This window comes from Filicampus tigris, chromosome 11 (assembly GCF_054856515.1).
Source record: "Filicampus tigris isolate MCC_2025a chromosome 11, RoL_Ftig_1.0, whole genome shotgun sequence".
NCBI lineage: Eukaryota > Metazoa > Chordata > Actinopteri > Syngnathiformes > Syngnathidae > Filicampus > Filicampus tigris.
In genome coordinates this window covers 24,240,177-24,255,194 of record NC_141227.1, presented here as the reverse complement: position 1 = coordinate 24,255,194, position 15,018 = coordinate 24,240,177, and the positions used below count along the sequence as shown (strand labels likewise).

At 46.3% G+C, this 15,018-nt stretch overlaps 1 protein-coding gene across 7 annotated transcripts in view; it reads left to right on the top strand.

Annotated features, from left to right (window-relative positions):
* The window catches only part of atrnl1a (attractin-like 1a), an 84,244-nt gene that overhangs the window by 52,320 nt on the left and 16,906 nt on the right, over positions 1-15,018 (top strand). For 6 of the 7 annotated variants that reach the window (XM_086045935.1, XM_086045934.1, XM_086045933.1 and 3 more), the window contains 2 exons: positions 1,598-1,659; positions 3,455-3,533. In XM_086045935.1, the coding sequence (XP_085902061.1) occupies positions 1,598-1,659; positions 3,455-3,533 (141 nt within the window). Of the gene's footprint in view, positions 1-1,597; positions 1,660-2,750; positions 2,841-3,454; positions 3,534-15,018 lie in introns of those variants that run through there. The other variant, XM_086045938.1, reaches the window with a different exon arrangement.

Here is a 15,018-nt window from a genome sequence, read left to right as displayed (position 1 = left end):
ATATATATATAAAAAAATAATTGTTTCCTTCCCTCAAACAAAGCAAAAATAAAAGCAAATACCAATAAGTACATAGATTACAAAGTGCAAAATGTGAAAATAGTTATTTACAGTTAAGAAATGTGCCGTTTGCGTCGCTGCCTCGAGTTGGCCATCAGTGGCTTTTTTACATGGCGTTCATCCTTCACCGCACGAACTGCATCACATTTTCTCACAATCGCGACACATGCTCGGTCTATAGCGTAGATAGAAATACTCACGTGACACAAATGGACGGCGCCTGCCGAGAATCATCACCGAATCCACGTCCTACGCAAGCTGTGCTAATATCAAATCCAAAGCGAGGCGATGGCGTGTGACTTTGGCCAGTTTCCAGCGGGTGTGTGAAAAAAGGAAAAGCTGTTTGAAATGACCGCGGCGAGTCTCGGGAGATGTCGCAGGGCCGGGGACTGGCGCGGCCCCGAAGGCGGCGCTGCGCGGCCTCATGCTCTGCGGTGCCAGGAGCAGGAAGTGGGCGTGGCCGAGGCAGCGTGATTGATGGCGCGTGTTTTTAATGACTGCGGTCGTTGTAAAGTGAAACGATGACGACGGCGCTTCGGGGAAGTTTTACTGTCCAAATGTGTAAGCAAAGTGTGCATGTTTGTGATTTTCCTAATAATTTATCGGATTGTCAGCATGATGTAAAGTGCCGCATTGGACGCCGGAAGCCCAGCCAGCTCTTTTTTTTCTTCTTTTTTTTTTTCCCCCTCCCTGATGCTCGTATTAATGCTGCGTCCCTGTGGAGCAAAAAGCAGCTTTTTTTCCACCAGGACGTTTTTACCTGCTTGCCGCTAAACCTCTTAAGCCCGTTCTCATCAGCCCTTTCTGCCGGCGGATTCAGCAGAGACAAAAGTCTTCTTCTGCAGCAATTAGGCCCATTTAGCGTCTCCCCAGGCTCCATTTAGACCAAATATATTCTTGCTGGTTTGGACTTCATACGTCCGCAAAATGCCGATCAATTAATCGTAGGTCTTACTTGGTGACTTAATTGAGTTTTGTCCCAAAATGTCGCACAGCAAACCTTCTCTTTTTGCCGCCGTCGTCCGTCCGCCTAGGACTGCAATTTGATAGCGATCAGACAAAATCTTCATTGCACGTTTGTCCCCAAAATGTCAGTTTCGCACCAAAGTGGCGGACTTGTCGCTTCTTTTGGGTCCTGGAGACTTTTTTTGTGGCTCGTGTCCACACAATGTCACGATGCCGAGCCCATCCGGCTTTGCGGGCTTCCCTTTGACAACGTTCAAAAGCTGAGTTTGCCGTTGACGCCAAATCGCCAAATCTGTCTGCCATGCTCCTCCCACACAAACCCAAATGGCTGACTTGCTTTTCCGATATGGCTTGAAGAGACTTTTTGGTGGCTCTGCCCGCAGTGCACATGACTAACGGATGTCGTGGTGCTCAGGGAAACTGTCTTTGGAAGCGGAATTTCCAAAGAATTGTAATCAATGGACCAGAAAGACAAGTCCTTCTGTTTCCGTACGTTTATTGCAGCAATCTGGCTACGTGCGGAAATGTGATGTCTCACGCGATGGCACATTTTGTTGTTGTTTTCTCCCAGATTGCTTTCTCCCAGCACAACAGCATCATGGACCTGGTGCAGTTCTTTGTCACCTTCTTCAGGTACGTTCATGCTGATTTCTCTTTCGCTTTCTTGCGATTCTGATTTGCAGGCAGCAAGGCCAAGTTTTCATGTTTGCCAAAACATCAAATGACAACACAAACTGCACATTAGGTTTGTTCAAGCCTAAAGCGCGTTTGATGTTTATGAAAAAAAAAAACACGCACATGAGATTCATCAAAGTATCAAGTTGAGATTTAGAACAAAATGTCAGACACTCCAATATGTCTTTGATGTTTACAACAAGACGTACGTGACGTTTTTTGGCGATTCAAACCTGCCTTTGGCTGTGAAAACGGATTTGATTTGTTGAAGGCTCCAGTTGTCTCGTGAGGTTTGCGCAAGTCGAAATGTTTTTTCTCGTCGAGGTTCCCCCCAAAAACGTCTTTTAGCTCCTTCTTAGGCACTAAATTGTCCCGGTTGATTTTGACCAAATGACATAGGTTTGGTGTGTCGGAGACCCCAAATTGTCTTTGATGTTTACGAGCCCATCCCATTATTCGAAGAGGTCAGACGGCCGACTAACGAGCGGACGAGGATGTCTGCTGTCCTCAGGCGACGTGCTGCCACTCACCGGCGCGCTGGCTGCGTGTGCGCGCGGCCACGAGAGGGAGCAAAATGTTCTGTGCCTAAGGCCTAGTCTACCGGCCTTTTTTTAAACAGCCGAATATTTCTCCCCCACTCTGTGTTGGAATACACACGTAGTTAGCCAAATACTGTCCGTTCAGAAGGAACTTGCGTCCTTTGACGTCACTTCTGCGAACGGGAAAACACGGCGCCAGGCTCGTTCGCGAGGGCCGACAAGAGGTCAGAACTGCTTTCGAACCTTTCAACCAGAAGCAGTAGTTGGTTGCGGACAAATCATTTAGTAAGCAAAAAGTGCCTCGAGAATGGCTGTGACCAACGCAGCGCGGCGGGAATCCACCGTGAAAACACAAGTCGAGCTAGTGACGTCAGAGCATTTTTTGTGGCACAGTGACGACGTCAATCTCCGGGTGTAAGATATCCGCAAAACTGCACTGTGGCCAGAGTTTTGCGTTTTTTGCTAACCGATGCGTTGTTGCACCTGTAACGCTATTGTTGCCCCCACCAGGCCACCACAAGTAGAACAAGTGTGACAGGCGCTGTGGCGTGAATCAGAAGCGCCTGCATGCTGCATTACGGCGTTTGCTCTGTACAACTTTCTCCCTGGAGTGACTTGCCGGCCGGCCGTTGGTCAGTTTTCTTTCAATGTTGTATTTTTTTTTTTTTCTCTGGTTTTGATGAGGTCGGGCGGCGAGCGAAGAGGCCAAAGCTGCAGCCTCCTCTGCAAATGTCACGCTCATTACGCCACTTGTAGCCTTTTCGAGCAGTGCACACGCACGCACGCACACGCGCGCGCGCGCGCGGGGATGAAGAGGCGTATTGTTGGAGCGGCGCCGCCTCAGCAGTTTCTCAGCCGCTTCCTGAAGCTGAGGCTCGTCGTCAGATGTTCTTTTTGAGAGACCGGCTTTGTTTGCCGACTCGCCTTTGGCCCGCAGACATTGAACTGTGTGCGTGCGTGCGTGCGCGTGAGTGTGTGTGACGAGCACGACCTCATCTCCGGCTGCCTGAGCTCCACAATGGTCTTCCCCAACAATGTTGATTTCCAGGTGAACGCGTTCCACTTCAGGTAGCACATTCACACCAGCTGGATGGGCCCGACCAGCATATTTGTGGCCTAATCCGCTTGAAATAGCGGCAGAGCGTTTGAAACGAAGATGATGTCTCTTTGCTGCTGCTGCTGCTGCTGCTGATTGATTGGCGTTGTCCCCTCAGCTGCTTCCTGTCCCTGCTGCTGGTGGCCGCCGTGGTTTGGAAAGTCAAGCAGACGTGCTGGGCCTCGCGGCGGAGAGAGGTAGGACGCACCAGTTGCCGGCGACAAAGTTAACACACACCCAATGACTTTCTCATCTGGGACTTTTTGCACAATATCCACCGAAACGGTGGGGGCGTAGACTTTTCCCAATCCAAATGTCCATCGTCATGTAACGTCCTAAATGTCCTTGCTTGGATCGCAACAAAGCGACGCAGATAATGCCATTGCGCCATAACTAGTGATGCCGCTACGCAAACAAATACACAAATGCGAACAAATCGGCACTGGCTGAAGTAATTAAAAAAAGGGACTTTTCAATTATTGACAAAATGGGAGTTTTTAACTTCTTGTTGACTTTGCGTAAAATATTATAGTGTGTATTCACATATGTACACGTGCATATATGTGTGTACATATGTATGATAACAACAAAGCTACACAACTAATGGAGTAATATATCTCAAAAATAATGCTTGAACATTTTGCAGTTTCAAAAAAAGCCAACATTTTTGTCCTATGAAAATAGCAAACCGTAACACTAACTTAGAGAATCGAACCGAACCGTGAATTTTGTGTATCGTTGCACCGCTAACATTGAGACATCCCCATCTGAATAATTATGAATTATAGAATAAAACCAAAAATGTTATTATTCTACTAGTGATGGCTGACTTTTTTCTACACACTCTACTAAATAGCCATGAGAGGAGCTGTGTCCTATATACGGAGCGTGCGTGCAAGTGCAAGTGTGTCCGTCCGTGCGTGCGTGCGAGCGAGCGAGCGAGCGAATCGGAACACCCGCTTCCAAGGCGTGAAGGGTGAGCTGGTGACCGCTTCTCCTGAAGGAGGAAAAAAAAAACCTTAACGAGCGTCACTGAGACGGTAAACAAGGCCGTTCCCCTTAATTAGCGCTTCTCATGAACCAATTAAGGCCCATCAAGTGATGCTAAATGGAGTGGAATGAAGTGACGCGCGCGCACAGGCACGCACACGCACTGGCACTCAACTGGCTGACTTGTTTCTCTCTATTTTCCTCAACGTATGTGTCACATGCTGGAGAGGTGAACCTTTTTCTTCAAAATCCTACGAAATAGTGTCAAGTTCATGCGCCATATAATATTCCTACTTTAATATATTCCAAAACAGTATTTTCTTCTTGTTATCGAGGACTTGAGTAGAGAATCCTGTCAAAATGGTGCTAAGAACGAGCGCCTAATATTCTTGATCTGAGGTCATTTATGCTTTTCACGACTTTTGGACACAATCTTCCCAACATATTTGTGGCGTGCTACATTCCTGATCAAATATGATTAAAAAAACAACAACAACAAACACAATTCACTGACCTCCTAATTTGTAAAGACGATTCTACGAAGTGCTACTAAAAAGGATGCCTTTCCGATGATGATGATGAAGAAGAAGAAGTGCTCTGGCATGCGAGTGAACTCTCCGTGTTGGCACGCTCCAATTAGGAGGCTTTGTTTTCTTCTGCGTGAGTGCGAGGAGGAAGCCGTTTGGCTGCCGCAGCGTCCGGGCCAATGCTGCTCACCTCTTTTACTTTCTTTTGGATTTTTGCAATTGATAACCACTTAGTTGTCCATTTATTCATTGTTGCACCTCTAATCATTTTGAGGATGCACAGCGAGTCAAGCCCCCGATCCCCCGACACCACCCCCCAATCAAAGTATTTGATTAACTTTGATCTTGCATTGGCTCTCATCTGAGATGAAATTCCTGCCGTGTTCCGATATCAATCATCCAACGCGAGCGCGCCTTCGCCGCCGCGTCCGTCTCATTGGCAACCTTGAGCAGAGGACGGCGGCACAAAGCACAAAGAGACGGAGGAAGAGGAAGATGAGGAAGAGGAAGATATATTAGCACAGACAGGGCCGCCCGGGGGGCGCATCCCGGGAAGAATTCTAAGCGGACGGGACGGGACAGGACGCGACCGACGCAAAAGGGTATCGCGGCGGCGCGTGTCTTGAGGGAGATGTCCTTGCTCCACCGTATCACTTGCCCGCCTCCTGTCCCGCTCGCTTAAAGTCGCCGGCGGACTCGCCTCGGAAGCAAACGTCAAGTTCGCGCGCAGCTGGGATGGCACTCACCTGGCGGCGGCGGCGGCGGCGGCGAGGCCGTCCGAGCGGAATGGCTTGCGACGGGGTTCAGCCACGTGGCTTTCAGACGGGACGGAAGACGCAAACCGGGAAATGCGCTTCCACTCATCCCTCCGCTTAGGCTCCACACCGCAATGGGCCAAATCCGCCCACTAGCCACCAAGTTAGCGGAGCGCCACATCACCTGTAAGGACTTCAGTGTCCAAAAAAGGGTTAACGCTAACCTTCCTTTGCCGCAACCGGTTCAAGCCACCTTTTCATCCTGTGTTGCGGGAACGACACCAACGAGTGCTTGCCGTGGACTTGAAGGTCTTTGGTTAGTCATCGTATATTTCTGTGCTCATCTTCCACCTCTGCGGTCCCTTTACACAAATATTTACACAGGCGCTGCCGTGGCCTGACAAGGCCGCTCTCCACATTTGAACTTTTAATAGCGTTGACGCTGAAAAATGGGAAGCCTTAAAGCACCGGCAGACCTTGCATCCGCGTGACTTATTCATCTACAATCGACGGCTGCATGAACAAAATGACGACGAGCGCCCCTGACGGCGTCCTGCGTGCAATTCGCGTCGACGCGGCCCCGTCTTCGCCTTGCACGCCGCCGTCCCCGGAGAGCCGCGGCAAGCCGATGGATAACGCGCCGTTCCCGTCCGAATTTATGGAACGACGAGGCGGCGGCGGCTTAGAATCCCCTGACCGCTCCAACCTGGAGGGGCTGACGGGTGTCTCCGTCTCGTCCATCATTTCAGGCCTTAAAATAAAAACAACACGAGCAGAAAACACCCCCCAGCGAGGAAACGGCAAAGAAACATGGCTCCATAAAGGGGGCATTAAAGCTGCATGCTGCTGTGATACGCTGCTCATCAATAATGGAGCCCGGCGTGTACACACAACAGCAACGACACTCCAGTCGCTAAACTAAGCTAAGCTAAGCTAGCAGCTGCATTCTCATCACGGCCAAGTCGGAGCAGGTCACGTCCACCTGGGATCGTATCATCGTTTTATTGATGGAACACAACGTTCCGCATAAAAACTTTATAGGCTGCGGTAGCACGGTAAGCAAAAAAATGCTGACCGCATCTTTTGTATCGCCCCCAAGTGGCCTGGAGGCCAGATGCAGGTCATAAATTCAATGTGGAAATATTGGCCAGAAGTGGTTCTCAACCTTTTTTTTTTTCTTTTCTTTTTACACCTAGTACAACCTCAGAAACTATGAAAAACAAAAGACAACTGTACTTGAATAATGATTCAAATGTCTCGCGCTTACAGTCGGGTCCCTTTGATGATGGAACACGAACACTAACGTTATCTCTTGGGCTCTAAACACCACCGCAAAAGAATGGAAATGAAATGACCGAATGAATGTGCTGCTTGAATTTGGCGGGTTTTTCGAAATGACAACACTTTGTGTACGTGCCTCCCACTTTGGAAGGGAGCAAAAATCTTCCAATTGAATGAAATCGAGGAGGTGCAGGCAAGAGTCATAAAACTTCGCCCTGCCTGCACGCAAACAAAATATTGAGCCACAAACTATTATTGTTTTTGGCAATTTAGTGTTGTCTTTCTGTCGATTAAGTGTATTTCAGATTAAGTAGCAATCGGACAAAATATGGGAGGATCCTTTTGAAAAGAGCCTAAAGTGGCTGCTTGAAACCAAAACAGCAGACTTGCTGTATATTTGTGGCTCATCTACCAAATGAGAGACAACATTTTTAAAGACTTCTGTGCTGCGCTGCCTAGCCAACATTTAGGGGTCTCAATACATCTGCAACTCCTACAGAATACAAATAATCACAAAACCTGCAAAAAGGATGGAAAAGCTTTCCGAATGTTGACTTGCTGAGCCTGGACCAAAACGTGCTCTGCTTTCTTACGACTATTGCTTGCAGGGCGGCGACATGTTGACGTTTGTGTGGGAATTCTCCCATACATTTCAATTCCGATTAAAAACGATGCCCATGTCTGTAGCAGAGCCCAGTCCCCAATTCTCCTTAAGCTTCCTGCGTGCGTGCGTGCGTGCGGGCGGGCGGGCGGGGCCCACTGTGGGGAATTCGCAGCTAAACATATCTGTGCGGCAAACAAACGCTCTAAGCTGCTGGACAATGATCATGCTAATCCTGCTCCTCTAAGAGGCTTTGCTTCATCATGGACACAAGCAGGACTTGAAAAACACACACACACACACACACGCGCGCTTTACCTTCAAATAGACTCACACTCAAACGTCGCTAGCCGAAAGAGTTTGCTTTTGAAAACGGCCATCCGCGTCACTCCCGATAGCCCATCTGCACCATACATTTCAATGTGCCACCGATACAATTAGATGAGTCGCTGCGAATACATTTTGATGATGATGCAGGGCGTCTTTTTGCTCAGATAAGAGAGCGCGTCGACCAGTGTTCATTTGCTTCACTGTGCCCAAGCCGTCGGAGGGGCTTTAAATCACGGCCGATTAGGCGGCGCGCATTAGCCGAGCCGCCGCTATGACGGGTCGCGTTAGCGCCGTTAACACCCGCGCGCACAGCCACACGACCTGCTAGCGCCCTCGCCAAACCGTCTCCGCTCACTGAAAAAATGTTCACGCCGTTCATTTTCGTCGCTGTCTCATCAATTTTCCCAAATAGAATTCCGTTAACTTCAAGTTCAGGGATGTGGTTGACACCAGTAAATCACCTCCAACTTTGGCAATTGAAAGCCCGACATTTTCCGGAGATAAAAGTTTGTGGATCGTGGTTGAAAACAACTCAAAGGAACGCGCTGCGCTGACTGGACGCAACCCTATCTTATCGAATTGGGCTGAATCGTATTGCAAGTGGTAATGTTGTGCCCGCTACCGTATAGTTCAGTGAAGGGAATCATATCGCCTAGTAATTACAGCAAATCTTTTCCAAACTGAAGTGAATCGCATTTTCGAGTCATTTGAGGCAAATGTATTGCATCGTAAGCCGAGTGTTTCGCACCTCACTGAATTCATAAATTCCGAGTGAATGACATTGACTCGTAATTGCCGTCTGTCATCATGAAGTTGCCATTTGAGTGAATGCTATTACATTGTAATTGAAGTCAATCGTATCATTCGTTCAGCTGAATCGTATTGCATCCAATTGTAATTATAGTGAATCTTCGTATCGCGTCGTGATCGGAGTGAATCGTATCACACGGGTTGAATTGTATCGTAACGAGAAGTGATTGGAGTGCTTGCTTCCGCTCTGTTCAAGGTGCGCAACTCTAAATTCGGACGAGCTTGTCAACTGTAAAAACAATCTCTTAAAATTCCGCAATACGGCGGCGCCGCCAACGAATTGCAAATAAATATTCATGACGGCGGTCTCATCTCTGCGCTTATTAAAGTGCCGCTAAAAGTTTCAATAACGTGACCAAAAAAACAGAAAAAACAAGTCAGAGTGTTTTAATGAAGGCGGCAAACACATCATTAAGTTGCACATAATTACAAAGAAGCGACAATGCGCCGTGTTTGATTACAAGCGGCGGAAGGCGCCAGCCAGCAGCCGGCGTACGCGTGGCGTTACTCCGTCGCCGTCGCCCGTGTCGCCGCGGGGGCTTAATGTCGCCTCGCTTTTGCTTGATTTCCGCCGCTTTTTTACACCCCCCGCAGACTTCACACTCATCGGCTCTGTTTGGACATTTTTGTTTAGTGGTTTTTTTTTTTTTTTTTGGGCGACATCCGTGATGTAAGTAGATATTTGGAGAGCTCAAGAAACCGCCGGATGTCATCTCAATGCCATGTTTCCATGTGCGAAAAATGAACATTGGAATGATGATGATGAAAAAAAAAAACATATATCATGTTTTGTAGCACGCGTTTCTTGAATGATGACATAAAATGTTCCACACCTCTTCCGATGCAATTCAATCCAATTACAATGCGCTGCATTGACTTTGATGGATGCGATTCGCTCCAATTCCAGTCCGATTTGACACGGTTGACTCCAATTACGATACGACGCGTTCGCTCCGATTACAGATTGACATTCGTCACTACAATTGACTTTGATTACAATACATGTCCTTCACTCCGATTACAATACGATGTCACGTCACTGAGATATTGATGCATTATGATATTGTTCAGGGACGATATGATTCAATTCCCTCCAAACACCATACATCACAAGTCACTCTGATTTAGTGAAGTCCAATTCATTCCAATTCCAATATAATGTGTTCACCCTAATTAGGATGAAACACGATATCATTCACTCCAACTACAATTGTCTTACCATTACATTACCATACAATGCGATGCCCTCCAATTATGATGTGATTGACCTCAATTACAATGTATGATTGATTCCAATTATAATCCAACAGCATAATCCCAATTCACTCCAATTATGATACATGACAAAGTGTTTCGATTACAACATGATGGGCTCCAATTACAAAACAACATGATACAATTGACTATGTATTATACGATTCAGTCCGATTATGATGTGATTTTAATATGGCACTGATTCCGATACGGTTCAATCGATGAATGCTACTCTATGATGAAACTGTATGGACGGCATCGTCCATGCATGTGCGTTAACTTGAATGTGGTTTTATTTGTATTCTTTGGTGCCCCGAACAAAGATGTAAAAAAGTCAAGTGGCACTGATGGTCGTAATACGATGGCCATGGTGCGGTCACGTGACCCTTTGGACGTTGATGAAGTATCGTGGTCGCTACTAATAAAAACCAAAACGAGAAGCTCCTCTTCAGTGCACGTGTGGGGGCCATGTTTGTTTTTGCTGAAACGCAATCACGTCATCCATCATCCCTCACAAAAGCTTGCAAACATGCCCACGGTTCACGCCACATCTGTCCTGCCTTTTATGATACCTCGCCCCAATTAAATGTAGCTATTCATCACTCTGCTTGCTATTAAACTATTATTGTCTTATGGATAAATATCATTTTTCATTGTGAGCCTTGTTTTTTCGGGGCGAGCGGAGGCCTGGAGGCAACGTGCTTGTTATAATCACCATCTCAATGGTGTTTCTTATGAAAGGTGAGACCTTTACTCGGATAATTGGAATACACTAAACTTGTCTCCATGGCAGTTTGCGGCTTCACTATTTCATGGATTTCTTTTTTCTGAACATGTACGTATAACTTTTTTATCCTGCCTCATATTTCTTTTTGTGTGTAACTCCACTGTCGGCCGCTAGACGGCGGCACACCAAAATGGTATGACACTGTGTAAATTTGAAAGAGTTAAAACAAGAACTTTTTCGGCCCAGTCTAGTTTTTGCAATGTCAGATCCACTTTAATCCTGCTTTTTACGGCGACAGTTAAATTTCATGGATACCAACCTCAACCAATACAATATATGCACGTGAGGTACCGATATTATCTTTGTCCACTTGGAGTCGCCATTCACAGCTATGACTGAACGTGCGTATGCCTTTAAAAGGCCGATCTTCTCTGTTGCGTGACGTGGAAGTGAAACGTATGAGCGCATGGCGTATTTCCGGGCTCCAGCATTAGCCTTGTGGCGTAGAGTGATGGTGTCGGTTGTGGCTACCCGCGGATGTTACTAACAACATGTAACAACAGATGAATGGCATTTTAATTCATGTCCATGGGAGAAATGCATTTGACATAAAGTAAGACTACACTGAAGTACAAGCTAGTGTCTCCGTGGGTTCTGGCATTTTTTTCAAATCAGTCAGTTTACAGCCATTTAATTTGATTTTTTATGTCATAAAATGAGGGGGGGGGGTACATCTATTATCTGCGATTTCATTTCACTGAGCATTATATTATATGTAGCGCAGTGGCCAGTGGGCGGAGTGACGCACAAGATGTGCGGGGAGATGTTAGCTTTCTTCGGCTTTGGATTGTCTTTTTTGCACGTTTGGTCGCCATCTGTTGTTGTTGTGATGCGGAGAGGAAGAAACAAGGCCAAGCCCCCGTCTAGTGTGGGCGAAGCACAATGACACAAGCTTCCCATTGTTTACATGGAGACATTCACGACTTGTCAATTCCAGAGGGAAATATGCTACAAGTACAATGTGTTAGCATTTAGCCAGAATGGATGAGGTTGAAAGTTACCAGTATTTTCATGCTTCATTTGCATAATCTGGAGAAAGCTTACTCGTTTGCTTTGCATGCATGCCGGTAGCTCGTTAAATGATTATAAATTATAGTACTAAATTGTTTATTAGCACGTCAGCTAGCATAGCTGATGGTCCGTGTTCAATGGCATCTTCGCTAGCGCGGTGAACATTTCATTTGTCACCCTTGATTGTTTTGCTTCGGTGTGTGCTCTTGAGCCACTTTTGTTTGCCTATGTCCCATAAATTAACTTTTATTTCCATACATGTTCTTGCCTATTCATTAGTAGTATAATTATGAGTCATAACTTTTGGCTCTGATGTTTTTGTAACTTGTGCACATTTGACTTTGTCAATGAGCCTCTTTGTTTTTTTTTCGTTTTTGTTGTCGTCATCTTTGTCAGAGCGAGTCGGGACGCTGGCCTCCCGACGATCGTCTCCCTTCCGTCGATTCTTCGTCCGTAATTTCCTCACTTCACTAAGTTGCTAATTATAAGTCTGCAGCGCCATTATTAGCGCTCGCAAAACAAACAGCGAGAGCCCCCGCGGCTGGCCTCTCAGCCTTGACGGCCCAAAACACTTTCACTGCCTTTATTAGCTCGCTTATTAGCACGCTCACACACACACACGCGCAGGCACACACACACATGCACACGCACGCACAATGAAGAAATTTAATATCCAAAAGATGACTCTAAATAACTTTGACGTGCTTATTATTACATTAGCAGTTGAACGAGAAGAGGGTGGTGACAAAATGAGATATCCAGCTTTCAAAGGCTTGACACTCACGAAAAGTCATTTCCTTCTCCAAGGTTCCAACATCGCTGGAAATATTAGAACACATATTGAAAATGTGTCATATGCCCAAATATGATCAAACAGGAGGTGATTTATTCATTAGCATTTTTGGCAAGAGCCGTGCTTTGGTTTAAGCAGGTTCATGAGCATGGCTAATGTTTTGAGTTCCTTTGCATGCTTCCTCGCAGTGCTAATATAAAAATGCACTTTTATCAGTGGGCCTTAATGCTGACCTAAGGTTATTGATCATTTTTCTTTGATTCAATTATTTTTCTAATCATGGGAAGCCCAAATTGAAATCCCGATAAAATATCTGCCCATCGCTAGCGTGACGTAAAGACATCGTCAACCGTGTTAGTCGCACAATTGACATGCGTTACCCTTGCAACTCTGCAGACGCAAGTGCACACATATGTTCCCTGAAACAAACAAACACTTTTGAGTTCTAACAAGGGCCAATAATTCAAATCCTCATATCAGTCAAACAAATTGATTTTCAACCTGAAATTCATTAGGGCACTGTATGTCCTTGCCGTTATTGATCACATTGTATGCAAATGACCCGTATGGTTAGTATTGGCGTTATATTTGCCGCTTTGGCTAATATTGGCCAATTAGCATGGCTGGCTAACATGTCTTAGCTCCTGATCAGCAAAACGAATGTTGTGTGCGGTTCTGTTGACTGACTCAGGTCCACGGAAACGAATTGTTTGTTAGCATTAGCATCAGTGGGCTGAAGTATTTTCATGCACAGCTAATCCATTTCAGACACAAATAAGGGCATTTAATTGCACTTGTTTGACTTTTTGCACGTAGGCGAGACTGAAGAGGCGTGCAGCCTGACCCGCTCTTGCCTATCAGTCCTGTAGGGGGCGGCAGCGGACGCCGAGCTGCGAGCAGCGCCAAAGCTCTCAATACACAATGCCGCTTATCTCTTTAGCTCACATTGTGGCAAAGAAGCTGTAAGTCTTTTTTTTTTTTTTTTTTTTTTTTTTGTGACTGTTGTGTGACTCGAAGTGTGCGCCACTTGACGGTGATTGCGGTGTGGAGAGTCTCTCCAACGCCACACTTGCCGCTCGCTCTTCTCACCGCCAATTGCAGAGCGGATAGCGTCCATTCACGCGCAAGGACAAAAGCTCCTTACCACTGAGGTGGCCAAACGCTCATTTTACTTTTACGGAAAAAAAAACAAACGTTGTTTTCTTGATTGTGTTTTGGTCCCTACATGTTCTTGATCCTGTTTTGTTTCCATATTTGCTCTGGATGCAGGTTTGTTTTCAAATGCATTTTTTCCCCCCGTAATTTTTTCATGATCCATTTCTGTTTCTGTGTGAGTTCTTCTTCTTGTTCTTCACAAACATGTTTTTTGATCCAGTTTTGTTCCCTTATGCGATCAGGGTAGGAAGTGAACGACATTACTGTGTCAGTCTGAACACACAGCCAGATGACAAAAGCTCTCTTAAAACTTGCGAGTCTGATTGTTATTGCCGTTCGCAGACTCACTCTGTAATCTAGACAAAGAAAGCGTCAAAAGTTTTCACACTTTGGTTTTTCACGCTGGCGTTGGGCGTTCATTGTTGTTGGAGGCGGCGCAGCCAATCAATGACGCCAGAATTGGAACGGTCCCCGGGGAGACAAGATGGAGATCTGCTCAGATAACAATAAGCTGCCTCACACACACACACACACACACACACGCGCGCGCGCGCGCACCCCAGCACGTACGCACACACACAAACCATTAAAAGATTAAACGAGGACACCAGATGTGCGCTGATTTGATCTCGGGCAAAGTAAGAAAGACGTTGAATGGAACTTTCTGGCCATGACGTCACAAATAGCAAATGGCTTGCATGTTGATGTCAGCCATCTTCTCTGTGGCCGTTCTTTCACGGTGTGACGTGTCCGTTGAAAAGATGATGTCGGGTGAGGTGAACTGCCCGCTCGCTCGCTCGCTCGCTCGTTCGCTCACTCGCGTGACATTTCAACGGGGAAGTTGATTGGGTGCAAACTGCGTCGCAGATCAGTCAGGGTCTCGCTATGATGTGACTTTTCTGTCGCTTGGCTTATAGACGCGCGCCTTCTCTTTTGACCTTGAAATGGATGTTAGCTAGTTTTTTCTTCTTCCAACCAAGCCAAGAAAACATTTGACCTGTCAGCATGTTTTCCGTTGCCGCCTTTTTTTTTGCTTCCCAGTTCCTCCCGTTGGAAAGGCCTTTTACCCTAGCAGGCAGTCGTGCGATTTTCTTCTCTCTCTACAACTATGAGATCAAAACATAAACTCAATTTATCCACATAGGTTCCGCTCCATTTAGTTTGAATTTTTTTTAAGGATTTTTTTCAAATGAATCCTTTTGGGGTATAGTGCCTAGCCGCGCAAGCCCAAACACGCTGTTGTTTGCAAACATGATGAAATAGTCCGTTGCTGTCGTTCCGCTGACGTCATTGTAAATGACGCCACTTAAGGTGGTTCGCACAAACCAAACGGGATCCAGCATGTGGATGAAAACAAATTGGAATGGACAGCTCACAAAGACATACCT